Source organism: Oncorhynchus tshawytscha, linkage group LG11 (genome assembly GCF_018296145.1).
Source record: "Oncorhynchus tshawytscha isolate Ot180627B linkage group LG11, Otsh_v2.0, whole genome shotgun sequence".
In the NCBI taxonomy this organism is placed as follows: domain Eukaryota; kingdom Metazoa; phylum Chordata; class Actinopteri; order Salmoniformes; family Salmonidae; genus Oncorhynchus; species Oncorhynchus tshawytscha.
Window position 1 is genome coordinate 25,703,334 of NC_056439.1, and position 15,141 is coordinate 25,718,474.

A 15,141-nucleotide genomic window follows, 5' to 3' on the forward strand; every position below is an offset into this window, starting at 1 on the left:
AAATGGGCAGATGGGACAGGGGACAGACAGGACAGGGCGACAGACAGGTCAAGAGGGCAAACATGACATGAGGGCAGACAGGAAAGGAGGACATTTAACCCAGAAGAGGACAGACGGGACAGAAGGACCGACAGGACCGACAGGACAGAGGACAGACAGGATAGAGCAGAACAAGACAAAAGTTACATTAAAAAACTATGAGACATATTAGCCAATAAACTGCATTATCTATGAGATAAGGTTGATGTTATTAAGCTCAGGCTCATTAAAGGGGAGGTGAGGGTAAGGCATTGCATTCTCCTTTATTAGAATACAGTTTAAAGCCGAATCATCACAAATGAGGATGTGTGTGTGTTCGTGTGTGTGCACGCATGTAGGTGTGCTGTATGTGTACTTATTATGTTTGTTACTTAAAAGGTGCACTACGCAGAAAAGGCTCCGTAATTTCCTGGTGGCTAAAATTCAAATAGTTGGCCTAATTTACCATAACCAAACATTTGTATTTTCAGCTGTTAGAAGCTGGTGTACAAAACCGAAAGTAAAAAGATAAAGACGAAACGTAAGAACGGGAAGCAGAAATAGCACCCCCAAAAAGTGCCATATTGCAGCTTTAAAACATGCAGTCAGACGAACCAACTCCTGCCGGGCTATGGAAATGGGGGTGATGACTCTGAAGCTGTACCAGCGTGCTAACCCTCATTATTCCAGACAAAGGAAGAGAGCGGAATGCAGATATCTGGTGAGGTTGCAGCTAATTATTCACATAATGCTTAAAAGTGTGTGTGTGGTCACGCCACTCATCTCCACTCTAAAATGCTTTAGTCCACCTCCACGTTGATTAGAATAACAATTTCCACAACTATTTATTTAATTAAGGATATCAATACCCATCCTGTACACCTCCCTCGGTCTCAAAAGCCTGTCTGACCACGAGGCTGGCACAATGCACTGTTATCCTAAAAGAGTCCGTGTTTAAGCAGCTCGTCATGAAAATGACAACTTTACATACTCCAAGACAAAAGGATTTGTGTTTCTTTTTAATTAAAGCACAGCAGTGTCGAAGTGTGTCAACATCATCACAACAACTCCTGGCTAAAATCCAATCCAGCCTGTACTGTAAAGTTGCAGTCTTAACCTCATCAGTTACGAAGGTCTCTGCATGAAACCTTTCAAATATTTTTTCTTTTATACCAGGGGTGGCCACCCTCCTCCCAAAGAGGGAGAGGCCCTGCATCTACATGCTTACTCCACCCCTGCTGTAACACACCTGATACAGCCAATCAGGGTCCTGGTGGGTAGCCAATTCCTAGAATCAAGTGTGTTAGATTAGGGTTGGAGCAAAAGCCTGCAGGAGGGTAACTCTACAGGACGGTGGTAACTCTACAGGGGGACGGTAAGGCACCAAAACTTTTATATTTGAGAAAACGTCTGGGATTTTATTCATAGTGTCTCAGAGTAGGAGTGCTGAACTATCCATATTCTTAAAACACTTTGTGAATAGCGGCCCAGAATTTCATATTAGTTCAGTACATCATCAATCCGTGCATAGGTCCCCTCACCTAGAAACACCATCCATGTGTTAGTGGAGAAGGCCATTAGAACTAAGCCTGCTGTCCTGAAGAGAACACTCACTTTGGCCAGAGTCATCTCTCCTACCACTCTCATAAGCAGTGGGAAGATCCCCAGCAGGGTAAACCCCTAGGACAAAACATTACATACCTTTAGACATTCTTTACTTCTTATTGCATATTAATGATTGTTTAATGCTTGATTGGAAGTTGAATGAATTGGATACATTGAGTGATGGGATCATAGAGTCTATTATTCCTAACAATTAACAATCTGCAATTACAGTTGGGCAATCAATTTACTGGTCGCTCCTAAAAACACAATTTTGGGTAATTTGGGAAAGTTTGCTGTTTGGCTTTTGTTCTACGAGTCATTATATGTTGGAACCGCATTCCTTAGTTTGCCAAAACACTGCATCAATTAACCTTTAGAGATTGTGTCAAAACAACAAACATGGATATTTATGTACGTGTGTGTGTAGGCTATATATGTGCGTGCATACACTTCACGCCCGAGTGTGTGTGCGCGCGTGCGTCTGTCTATGCCCATCAGAGTGCCTGTGTAATGTGACTCATTTGCCCTCTTTGTCTAAAAGCTGACAGATTTGATTTAATTATCCCGTCCAGCTCAGGGTGACAAGTTGCCAGTGTCCTCATCCCCCCTCTGCCCCCTTCCCTCACCAGCAGTCTCAAATCTACACTAGGAAACATATTAGGAATGCATAAACGTTTCCCTGAGAAGGTCAGCTCTCTATGTTTTTACTTCAATCAACTCATTAGAGCTTGTGGTGTTTGTGGTGTTTAATCATTCTTAGGGAACTCTGCTCTGCCCTAATTACAAGTCAATCTCATTCTCAACCTTTAAGCCAATTATTAAAAGCTACCTCAAGGAGAGGAGCCGTGAACCCACCCCTGCTGCCCTCCCAGACCTACTACGGAGGAGAAGTAATACATTTAATTGACAATTCCATAACCCTTTGATATTCTATTATGTAACTAACATTAATATTGGGGATGGATTACCTGTGTTAGTTTAGCCGAGGCTACAAGCTGCTCATTTTCTCCTCCTAATTCCCCGAGCTCTCCCTTGTTTTTTCAACTTTCACTGTTTGAATCCCGAGAGCTAAAAACAAACCCTGTAGTTTTCCCCCCTTCTAAAGTCTTTCATCTGTTGGTAATTAAAGTATGTTTGTAGCAGAGGGCAAGAAGCAACACTCAGACATTCCCCATAGACTACGGACATAATACACCTCCTCCTCCAAATCGATTCCGCTGCCTGCCTCAGAGTCAGCCCAACAAAAGGCAGCAGAGCGTTCTGAGAGCCCCTGTGGCACCGTGCGGAGCAGTTGAGCCGACAGACTAAATGGGAAAGCGTCGCCTCTCCGATCTGGATTCTGAGCTCTTTAACAAGCAGTCTTTGTTTAAGTGTCACATCAAGGCAAGACATCGACCCAGACTCATTCATGAGATCACGAAGGACGAAGAGAGACACACTCAAGTACCCGCACCGCACCCTCCCCCCCTCCTCCCACACACACACACACAATCATACACACCCCCAAAGGGTCCCTTGAAATACATACAGCATCTGAGTTGTAACTGCTGTGAACATATTAAAACTATGGTTGCTATTGGTTCAGATCAGTAAAGGTCTTGTGTAAGTACATTGTTTGGATGTTTTTTGTGTGGTTTCAGCTATTTTTATTGAAACTATTTTTGTTTCTGTTTTGCCGTTATGTGGTTTGGGATTTCTAAAACAAGGTGAAACGGTAAGAATGTGTTATTGTAAATGTGTGGGGACCGGATGGTACTATGCACTCTTGCTCCGAGCCATGGGACATAGCTAGTGCATATCATTAACTATCATCCAATCCATGGCCAGTCAAGTGGAGACCTGTGGACCTTGGTTTGGAAAGTCGCACGTGGGTAACTAACCCCAGTACGCAGACAGAGGAACAGTAATCATGTGATCTGAGTCATGTGCAAATGTTTTCACAACATTATGCAATGACCATTGGCAGTACTCTAGGAACATATAAAGCCAACGGCCATGGGATCATCATTTTTTCAGTTAGATTTAGTTTTATGATTGAATCAGCTGAACAAATAAACCCATAGGTGCAAGTGGTAATGCAAACAAATGTAGCTTCCATTTGAAATGTACAGTACAGAGCTGGACCTCTAGTTATGTGGATCAGACTTTGCACCATATCATCCAAATCTTTACATATTACTGTCTTATTACAGTATAATTGTCAATGCATTTCTCAGTGATTTGAGTCTTTAGTTGCTGGGAAAATCAATTGATGTTTGCCTTTTGGTGCATCTAAATCACAATCATGACCTTTCTGATGAAGCAGAGCCACTTACTAACAGCAGCATCTGGGCTGATTTGAACACGCCATACAGTTCAGTTGTGAACTCCCTTGGCTCGTACTTCAAATAGAGCAGGGAGATAGCCTGCTCTCCTGGAGGGAGGAAACACACACACACACACACAGAATTATTGCAAACGTAATAAATGTTTAGAGCGAGTTTAAGATATAGAGGAAAGGTTCATATAGAGTTGTAATGCAGTTATTGTGGTGGAATATTACTTGTCGGTTATATATACAGTACCAGTCAAAAGTTTGGACACCAATTCATTCAGTGTTTTTCTTTCATTTACTATTTTCTGCATTGTAAAATAATAGTGAAGACATCAGAACTATGAACACATATGGAATAATGTAGTAACCAAAAAAAAGTGTTAAATAAAAATATATTTTATATTTAAGATTCTTCAAAGTAGCCACCCTTTGCCTTGATGACAGATTTGCACACTCTTGGCATTTTCACAACCAGCTTCACATGGAATGCTTTTTCAACAGTCTTGAAGAAGTTCCCACAAATGCTGAGCACTTGTTGGCTGCTTTTCCTTCACTCCGCGGTCCTACTAATCCCAAACCATCTCAATTGGGTTGAGGTCGGGTGATTGTGGAGGCCAGGTCATCTGATGCAGCACTCCATCGCTCTCCTTCTTAGTCAAATAGCCCTTACACAGCTTGGAAGTGTGTTGGGTCATTGTCCTGTTGAAAATCAAAATGATAGTGGAACTAAGCGCAAACCAGATGTGATGGCGTATCGCTACAGAATGCTGTGGTAGCCATGCTGGTTAAATGTGCCTTGAATTCTAAATAAATCACAGACAGTGTCACCAGCAAAGCACCCCCACACCATTACACCTCCACCTCCATACTTCACAGTGGGAACCACACATGCAGAGATCATCTGTTCACCTACTCTGCGTCTCACAAAGACACGGTGGTTAGAACCAAAAATCTCAAATTTGGACTCATCAGACCAAAGGACATATTTCCACCGGTCTCATGTCCATTGCTCATATTTCTTGGCACACGCAAGTCTCTTCTTCTTATTGGTGTCATTTAGTGGTTTCTATGCAGCAATTCGACCACGAAGGCCTGATTCACGCAGTCTCCTCTGAACAGTTGATGTTGAGATGTTACTGTTGCTTTTACTCTGAAGCATTTATTTGGGCTGCAATTTCTGAGTCTGGTAACTCTAATGAACTTATCCTCTGCAGCAGAGGTAACTCTGGGTCTTCCTTTCCTGTGGCGGTCCTCTTGAGAGACAGTTTCATCTTAGCGCTTGATGATTTTTGAGACTGCACTTGAAGAAACTTTCAAGTTCTTGAAATGTTCCCAGATTGACTGCCCTTCATGTCTTAAAGTAATCATGGACTGTCATTTCACTTTGCTTATTTGAGCTGTTCTTGCCATAATATGGACTAGGTCTTTTACCAAATAGGGCTATCTTCTGTAGACCACCCCTACCTTAACAACTGATTGGCTCAAACACATTAAGAAAATTCACTTAACAAGGCACACCTGTTAATTGAAATGCATTCCAGGGACTACCTCATGAAGCTGGTTGAAAGAATGCCCAGAGTGTGCAAATCTGTCATCAAGGCAAAGAATGGCAAAATATATTTTGATCTGTTTAACACTTGTTTGGTTACTATATAATTCCATGTGTTATTTCATAGTTTTGATTTCTTCACTATTATCCTACAATGTAGAAAGTAGTAAAAATAAAGAAAAAACCTGGAATGAGTAGGTGTGTCCAAACTTTTGACGGGTACTGTACGTGAACCATAGATTTTCATGACTGTCTTTAAATGGGTAATTTTACATGTAGGTGTACAGGGCAATCACATACTTCTGTAAATACAGACTGTCACTGAAATGGTACATCTCATTTTCCATTTCATAAAATAATTGCTAGGAATGATTCTATAAGACATTTGAGATACTGGCATTTTATTCACTATTTAGGGTTTTAGGACATTTAGGGTGCTTGAACACATGGCCTCTTGCATGTATAGACATGAGCTCTGAAGTACATTTGTAATGTATTCATAACCAAGTATGAATTACTATAATAGTAACTATATAACTGACAGCCTTGGCAATTTCAAAAATGGATTGGGTTTATTATGAAGTGTACCATAACTGTACATGAGTTCAAAAATCATGTGTCAATGTATGGATGACAAACTATACATTGACATTGAGGTACTCAATGGTGTTTAAGAAACATTATCTAACATGCAGGAAGTAGGCTTACATATTCCAGTATTCAAAAGAAAATATTACATGACATGAGACAGGGAATGTAAACACTGAACCACATTCAAAATTGTTTCTTGGTGACAGTGAGTGCACAGATGCGTACTGCTAATACTGTAAGGGCCTACCATAATGTATGTGTCAAATAAGAAAACAATATGACAGCTCGATTGAAAACCCTCAGGGCAAGAAGCAACACTCAGACATCCCCCATAGACTACGGACTTAATACACCTCCTCCTCCAAATCGATTCCGCTGCCTGCCTCAGAGTCAGCCCAACAAAAGGCAGCAGAACGTTCTGAGAGCCCATGTGGCACCGTGCGGAGCAGCGAGCCGACACAGACTAAATGGGAAAGCATCACCTCTTCGATCTGGATTCTGAGCTCTTTAACCACATTCAACATTGTTGAGTGCACAGATGCTGTATTGCTTATACTGTGAAGGTCTATCATACTGTATGTTTCAAATAGGAAAACAATGGCATTAATAGCTCATTTGAAAACCCTCAGTTGAACAGCTGTGTTGAGACAATAATGATCAAACAACAGATGGAGTTTACTCACCTACAGCTACCAGGTTGTTGATGAATGTGCAGACTATAAGAAGGTGGAGTTTCTGCCTCTGCTGTCCTGGCCTCCTCCTGAACATGGCTTTGAAGGACCTCTTGACATCAGACAGGCACAACAGGTTGGATGATGGTTCAGTGTCAGTGTCACCAGCTTCACATGGCAGTCTGTCTCCATCTTCCCCTGAGGGTGGAGGTGGGACTGAGCGTTCAGGATCCCGTAACCAAACCAGAATATAGAGCACTGAGAGAACATGGCAGGAGCAGTATGCCACAAATGCAGACATCAGCCCAAACTCCTGTATCAAGAAACCAACTAACAAGAACCCCACCATCCCTCCTACGTAGATCATCGACTCTGCCGCCGCCATACGCAGAGTACGGTTACTCCCCAACCCGGCTGTGACATCTGCTAAGTAACTAAACGAGCTAAGGAATACTGAGACGTATCCTCCAGAGAGGCCCGTTACCCCTGCAGCGACTAGCGACCAGTACACACTAATGTCCTCCAGTAGAGACATTGCTATGAGCACACCACCACTGACCAGAGACATAAGGCAAGGCAGCAGCATGACAGCCTTGCGGCTGGAGCGGTCAGACCAGGAACCTAGCAGCATGGCTGGAAGGATGGACAGTAGGCTGGTCACACATGTGTAGATTAGGAGGATGTAGGAGGAACGACCCTCAATCAGCTCCTCCTCATCCTTGAGGTGCGCCGGGCTGCTGCAGATGTAAGAGTCTTGAAACAGCTCATAGCAAACCTGGACAGAGGAACAGACACTTTAAGGTTTCCAGATCAAGGTTAAGCCTAGTCCTGGAATAGAAAGCGTGCACAATAGAGAATCTATTTAATACATTTTTTTGTCCAGGAAAAGGCGTAATCTGGACACAGGAATTGTTCCCTAATTTAGTAGGTACTCATGTTAGGGACTATTGCTATTATACACTTTTTTCATAATATCATTTCATAATGACTCCCAGAGCTAATGCCTAGGCTTCAGCTCAAAATACGTATGCAGTGTTGAGGCATGTAAAATGACCTTAGTCAATCCCACAGTTCCCATTGCACAGACTCAAGAACACATTTAATTCAAACCATACTTCTGCTTCCCTGTCTACATTCATCGTTCACATTTTACTGGATAAAATCGAACCTGCAGAGCTGAACTTACTCTTGGGGAACCATTTCATCTGCTATGCATGCTATTGCAACATGGAAAGTGCTACAGCATTAATGAGCCCAAACAGACAGATAAGATGTCAGTCTGAAATTATTAAATAAATCTGGACAATATAAACCATAAAAACAGAGAAAAACGACACAGAGAAATGATGGCCCTCGCTGCAAGAGGCACATTGTCTAGAGAGTTTTATGTACAGTACATACAGACGTTGTTTGACGGTTGAACTTTGTAGTGTATTATATGTATGTGCTGCCTCACCTATACATGGATATTGAATTGAGTTCAGCAGAGGTAGGAGAGAGAGGAGGGAGTAGACTGTATATTAATGAAAAGGCAGGGAGCTGTGAGAATCAGATATTTGCATGTCTATGCTATTTGTAACCCACAAGCATACAGTAGCCTATATCGGTTCAGTCCTATGTCTGAGCTTTACATTTGCTTTGAGTTCCATTGAAAGAAAAAAAAAGTGCCCAAATTGTATACACTCTACTCTAAATTTCGGGATATCATATCTAATGGTAGGCCTACTATTTTAATCTCAATGTCAGGTTGATTGATTTAGACTTTTACTGTTCATATGTCACTGGAACTGACAGGACTGTTTCACCTCATTTTGGTGGAAAAATTGGTCTAGTTGAACATGTAAAAGCAACAAAAATCGAGTATAGCCGATGGTACTGAAAATATCAACCATAGTTCTGATAGTTTAATGAATAGCCTAATACGCGAACATGTGTAAGTAAACAGGTGTGTTTGATAATGCCGCGAGCAGATCGTTGGCCCACTGTACCTTTGCGATGACCAGCTGTTGATACGCAGGCGTCACGATGAACGTGCTGGTCATGTAGAAAAAAATGACCGGCTCCACGGTCACGAATGTTCGGACCCGTTGTCCCCATGTTGACATATCGTTGTTGAGTCGCTCTTGCAATAGCAGACAAGTGCAAACACGACTGGCGTAACAGAAATGCAAAAGACAAGGTAAATCTTGCTACAATTAGCCTATAGGAGGTATAACAAGTTATCGAAGTCTTACAGAGGAGTCACATGTTTGTCAGTATAACGCATCATTACCTCGTCCCTACAGTAAAAATGACAAGTTCCATGTTATAAAAATGAGTCACAGCAGCTCCTCGTTTCGCAATAAAGTAAAAGGTTGCACTCCCAAAAGACACTCAATTCCCAGTATGCACTAGCTAATTTTGTTCATGTTAGGATCAATTCAAAAGTAGTGTACTATGTAGGGACTAGTCTATAGGTTGCCATTTGGGATGAATGAATGTGCAAAAGGTCAAACCTTGGCCACCATGGTTTTGCAGACTAGGCTAAACAATAAGACCATGATACACCTTCCTGTTTTGCTTCAGTGGAGTTGGAAAGAACACTACAGAGAGATGACAACGACCACCTGACATAAAAAAAAATATGTTGCCTTTTTAACCGGTGTGAAATGGCTCACTAGTTAGCGGTGCGCACTAGTAGCGATTCAATTGGTGACGTCACTCCGTCTGAGCCCTTGAAATAATTAAGGTATAACATTTATTGAGGAAAGACAATTGGGTACTTTGGCGACTGACATGCTGACCAGACCGGACACGTCGCGCGCGAGCGTTGCAAAATACATTTTCACATACATGTTATTCAAACATTAAACCCACACTGCTCGCTGGTCTGCGTGGCCAGTGTTGCCAACACATTTTAAGGGGAAGTTGCTAGAGGCAGGTCGATTTGTTGCTAAAAGTTGCTAAAAGTTGCTAAATTATGTTGGGATGTCATTGCGTGATGACGTCATTATGTAATAACGAAAACCGCGTTGTTACGTAAATACACAATGACGTTACTCAAATTGACTGGCCATCTCAGCGAAAAATATGATTTGACATTGGTTAGTTTAGATTTGTTTATTGTCACATATTTTTATTTGTAAAATTTTTACCCAAGATGGCATACGTCCTTTGTCATGTCCCGTGTATATATATATTTACATCTTTTCCTCGCATATATTTTTATATATATTTTTTCTAAAAATCTCAACTTCAAAACACTCTCCTGCAAACCATCTCACCAATTTAAACCAAAAAAAAGTATTATTCACCTCAAATCTGAAATCCACAATAGAAGCTAGCCACGGTTGGTGGTCATCAGCTATCCTTTAGCTCGAAAAGCTATCGACAGTTTTGTACCACGCGACTCAGACCAGAGCATACCGGACCTATTTTCTCTCCATATTCCCGGATTTCACAAGGTGGCTAAAAACAGACCTCCATCCTCTGCCAGGTTGCTACCCATGGCTAGCTGTCTGAATCGCCGTGACCCCAACCAACCTCACTACTCACTGGACCCTTATGATCACTCGGCTAAGCATGCCTCTCCTTAATGGCAATATGCCTTGTTCATTGCTATTCTGGTTAGTATTTATTGGCTTATTTCACTGTAGAGCCTCTAGCCCTGCTCATTATACCTTATCCAACCTTTCAGTTCCACCACCCACACATGCGATGATATCACCTGGTTTCAATGTTTCTAGAGACAATATCTCTCTCATCATCACTCAATGCCTAGGTTTACCTCCACTGTATTCACATCCTACCATACCTTTGTCTGTACATTATACTTTGAATCTATTTTTTCGCCCCCAGAAACCTCCTTTTACTCTCTGTTCCGGACGTCCTAGATGACCAATTCTCATAGCTTCTAGCCGTACCCTTATCCTACTCCTCCTCTATTCTTCTGGTGATGTAGCGGTGCATCCAGGCCCTGCAGTGCTTTGCTCCACTCCTATTCACCAGGCACTCTTTTTTGAGGACTTCACTAGACATAATAGCCTTGGTTTCATGCATGTTAACATTAGAAGCCTCCTCCATAAGTTTGTTTTATTCACTGCTTTAGCACACTCTGCCAACCCGGATGTCCTAGCCGTGTCTGAATCCTGGCTTAGGAAGGCCACCAAAAATCCTGAAATTTCCATCCCTAACAATAACATTTTCCGACAAGATAGAACTGACAAAGGGGGCGGAGTTGCAATCTACTGCAGAGATAGCCTGCAGAGTTCTGTCATGCTATCCAGGTCTGTGCCCAAACAATTCGAGCTTCTACTTTTAAAAATCCACCTTTCCAGAAACAAGTCTCTCACCGTTGCTGCTTGTTATAGACCCCCTTCAGCCCCCAGCTGTGCCCTGGACGCCATAAGTGAATTGATCGCCCCCCCCCCATCTATCTTCAGAGTTCTTACTGTTAGGCGATTTTAACTGGGACATGCTTAAAACCCCGTCCTACAATCTAAGCTAGATGCCCTCAATCTCACACAATTTATCAAGGAACCTACCAGGTACAACCCTAAATCTGTAACCATGAGCACCCTATTAGATACCATCTTGACCAACTTGCCCTCTAAATACACCTCTGCTGTCTTCAACCAGGATCTCGTCACTGTCAAACACTCCCTAAAACACTTCAGCGAGCAGGCCTTTCTAATCTACCTGGCCTGGGTATCCTGGAAGGATATTGACCTCATCCCGTCAGGGGTGCAACAGGGTACAATCCTCAGGCCGACCCTTTTTCTCTGTATATATCAATGATGTTGCTCTTGCTGCTGGTGATTCTCTAATCCACCTCTACTCAGACGACACCATTCTGTATACATCTGGCCCTTCTTTGGACACTTTATTTTAATTTTTTTATTTCACCTTTATTTAACCAGGTAGGCTAGTTGAGAACACGTTCTCATTTGCAACTGCGACCTGGCAACAAACCTCCAGATGAGCTTCAACGCCACACAACACTCCTTCCGTGGCCTCCAACTGCTTTTAAATATGAGTAAATCTAAGTGCATGTTCTTCAACCGATTGCTGCCCGCACCCTCCCGCCCGACTAGCATCACTACTCTGGACGGTTCTGACTTAGAATATGTGGACTACAAATACTTAGGTGTCAGGTTAGACTGTAAACTCTCCTTCCAGACTCACATTAAGCATCTCCAATCCAAAATTAAATCTAGAATTGACTTCCTATTTTGCAACAAAGCCTCCTCATGCTGCCAAACATACCCTCGTAAAACTGACTATCCTACCGATCCTTGACTTCGGCGACGTCATTTACAAAATAGCCTCCAACACTCTACTCAGCAAACTGGATGTAGTCTATCACAGTGCCAACCGTTTTGTCACCAAAGTCCCATATACTACCCACAACTGCGACCTGTATGCTCCCATTGCCTGGCCCTCACTACATATTTGTTGCCAAATCCACTGGCTCCAGGTCATCTATAAGTCTTTGCTTGGTAAAGCCCCGCCTTATCTCAGCTCACTGGTCACCATAGCAACACCCACCCATAACACGTGCTCCAGCAGGTATATTTCACTGGTCATCCCCAAAGCCAACACTTACTTTGGCCGCCTTCCCATCCAGTTCTCTGCTGCCAATGACTGGAACGAGTTGCAAAAATCACTGAGGCTGATTTTTCAGCTGTCAGAGCAGCTTACTGATCACTTTACCTGTACACAGCCAATCTGTAAATAGCACACCCAACCTCATCCCCATATTGTTACTTATCCTCTTGCTCGTTTGCACCCCAGTATCTCTACTTGCACATCATCATCTGCACATATATCACTCCAGTGTTAATGCTAAATTGTAATTATTTTGCCTCTATGGCCTATACATTTGTTTATGTGTAAATCTGTGTTTATTTTGTCGCACTGCTTTGCTTTATCTTGGCCAGGTCGCAGTTGAAAATTAGAACTTGTTCTCAACTGGCCTACCTGGTTAAATAAAAAATAACAAAATGAATGATTCTACTATTATTTCTTAGTTTTTTAAAATGTTATATATTTTAAAAAATATGTATTTGTTTGTAATTTTATTTTTACTTATTTTTTGCAGGATGGCACCGACAGATGGTCGCCTCGCTTCGGGTCCTTCAGAAACTATTGCAGTATTTTTTTTAAATGTATTATCTTTTACATTGTTAGCCCAAAAAATCTTAAGTGTTATTACATACAGCCGGGAATAACTATTTGATATAAGAGCGATGCCAACTTACCAACATTACTACCAGGAATATGATCCTTTGTTCAGACCACCGCCCAGGACGGTGGATCTACAGCAGAGGGAGCACCCCCCTATCCACATTGAAGGGACAGTAGTGGAGAAGGTGGAAAGTTTTAAGTTCCTTGGCATACACATCACAGATAAACTGAAATGATCCACCCACACAGACAGTGTGGTGAAGAAGGCATGCCTCTTCAACCTCAGGAGGCTGAAGAAATTTGTACGGCAACTGCACCACCCTCAACTGTAAGACTCTCCAGAGGGTGGTGTGGTCTGCACAACGCATCACCGGGGGCCAACTACCTGCCCTCCAGGACACCTACAACACCCGATGTCACAGGAAGGCCAAAACCATCATCAAGGACAACAACCACCTGAGCCACTGCCTGTTCACCCCGCTACCATCCAGAAGGCGAGGTCAATACAGGTGCATCAAAGCTGGGACAGAGAGACTGAAAAACAGCTTCTATCTCAAGGCCATCAGACTGCTAAACAGCAATCACGAACTCTGCTGCCTACATAGAGACTCATATCACTGGCAAGGTTAATAAATGGATCACTTGTCACTTTAAACAATGCCACTTGAGTAATGTAAGATATGTTAACAATATTAATCTCATTACTCATTACCATCTATTGCACCTTGCCTATGCCGCTCGGCCACCGCTCATCCATATATTTATATGTACATATTCTTATTCCATCCCTTTAGATTTGTGGGTATTTGGTAGTTGTTGGAGAATTGTTAGATTACTAGATAGATATTACTGCACTGTCGGAACTAGAAGCACAAGCATTTCTCTACACTCGCATTAACATCTGCTAACCATGTGCATGTGACCAATCAAATTTGATTTGATTTAGAAAATAGTAAAAATAAAGAAAAACCCTTGAATGAGTAGGTGAGTCCAAACTTTTGACTGGTACTGTAATTGGACGCAAGTGGCATTTTGACAACTATGAAATACAAACTTAATATCAGAATTATGCCTGTTTTTACTTTGTCATTATGGGGTATTGTGTGTAGATTTCTGAGGATAATGTTTTATTTAATCAATTTTAGAATAAGGCTAAAACAAAAGAAAATGGAAATAGTCAAGTGGTCTGAATACTTTCCGAAGGCACTTGTAACAGAATTCCTCCCCTTCTTCTGAGGAGGAGTAAGGATCGGACCAAGATGCAGCGTGGTAAGTGTCCATATCGTTTATTTTAAAACATAAACTGAACACTGAGAAATACAAAACAATAAATGTGAACATGAACGAAAACCGAAACAGTACCGTGTGGCGACAAACACTGACACGGAAACAAACACCCACAAACCGAAAGTGAAACCCAGGCTACCTAAGTATGATTCTCAATCAGAGACAACTAATGACACCTGCCTCTGATTGAGAACCATACTAGGCCGAAACAGAAACCAAACATAGAAAAACAAACAGACTGCCCACCCCAACTCACTCCCTGACCATTCTAAATAAAGACAAAACAAAGGAAATAAAGGTCAGAATGTGACAGCACTGTACTTGTTAACAGGACAAGTTTAAATAAATGGCACTAACTTTGATTATACTAACACTCGTATTTCATGTCACAACGTTTCGCCGATATGTATGCTATGATACTGGTAAAGTTTTGTCTGGCGCCCGTGTCGCTGTCGCACTAGCCAAGAAACACTTCCCCAAGTTCTGGACAGTGCTGGCCGTAAATAAGCTAGCTAACGTTAGCTGATGGATACAAACAATGTTCTTTCCCAAAAACATACCAAAACTACATAATCTGTTTCTTTAGCTATAGTTAGCTAGCTAACTATCTAGATAAGTGTCATCTTCTAAAATATTCCTAATTTACAAGACAGTTCTTACTTGATTAATGGTGGCCGGACCCACCTATGTGAAGCTAGCCACAATAAGGATTAGCCACAATAGTGGAATTTGCAGGTTGCCTTCAAAATAAAAGTCTCTCAATGAAAGTAATTCAAATAATCCACAAAAAAGTGTAATCATGCCATAAAGGAATAGATCATGCTAAACGAGGTTGGATTGGAATGTTCTTATATAAATTGAACAAAATACAATTGTTAATTTGACAAAAGTCTGTCAATCACACTGGATGTATTAGACTTTAAAATTGCATTGGGGGCATA

The 15,141-nt window shown here is 41.9% G+C and overlaps 1 protein-coding gene across 2 annotated transcripts in view; it reads right to left on the reverse strand.

The window, feature by feature from the left end:
• Positions 1-9,380, reverse strand: part of zgc:174356 (uncharacterized protein LOC100137120 homolog) — a 42,305-nt gene extending 32,925 nt beyond the window's left edge. For both annotated transcript variants that reach the window (XM_042329964.1, XM_024419962.2), the window contains exons 1-5: positions 9,021-9,380; positions 8,737-8,899; positions 6,761-7,523; positions 3,939-4,036; positions 1,560-1,698 (exon numbers count right to left, since the gene is read on the reverse strand). In XM_042329964.1, coding sequence (XP_042185898.1) covers positions 1,560-1,698; positions 3,939-4,036; positions 6,761-7,523; positions 8,737-8,899; positions 9,021-9,052 — 1,195 coding nt within the window. In that variant the 5' untranslated portion in view covers positions 9,053-9,380. The remainder of the gene's footprint in view (positions 1-1,559; positions 1,699-3,938; positions 4,037-6,760; positions 7,524-8,736; positions 8,900-9,020) is intronic.
• Between the last annotated feature and the right edge of the window lie 5,761 nt (positions 9,381-15,141).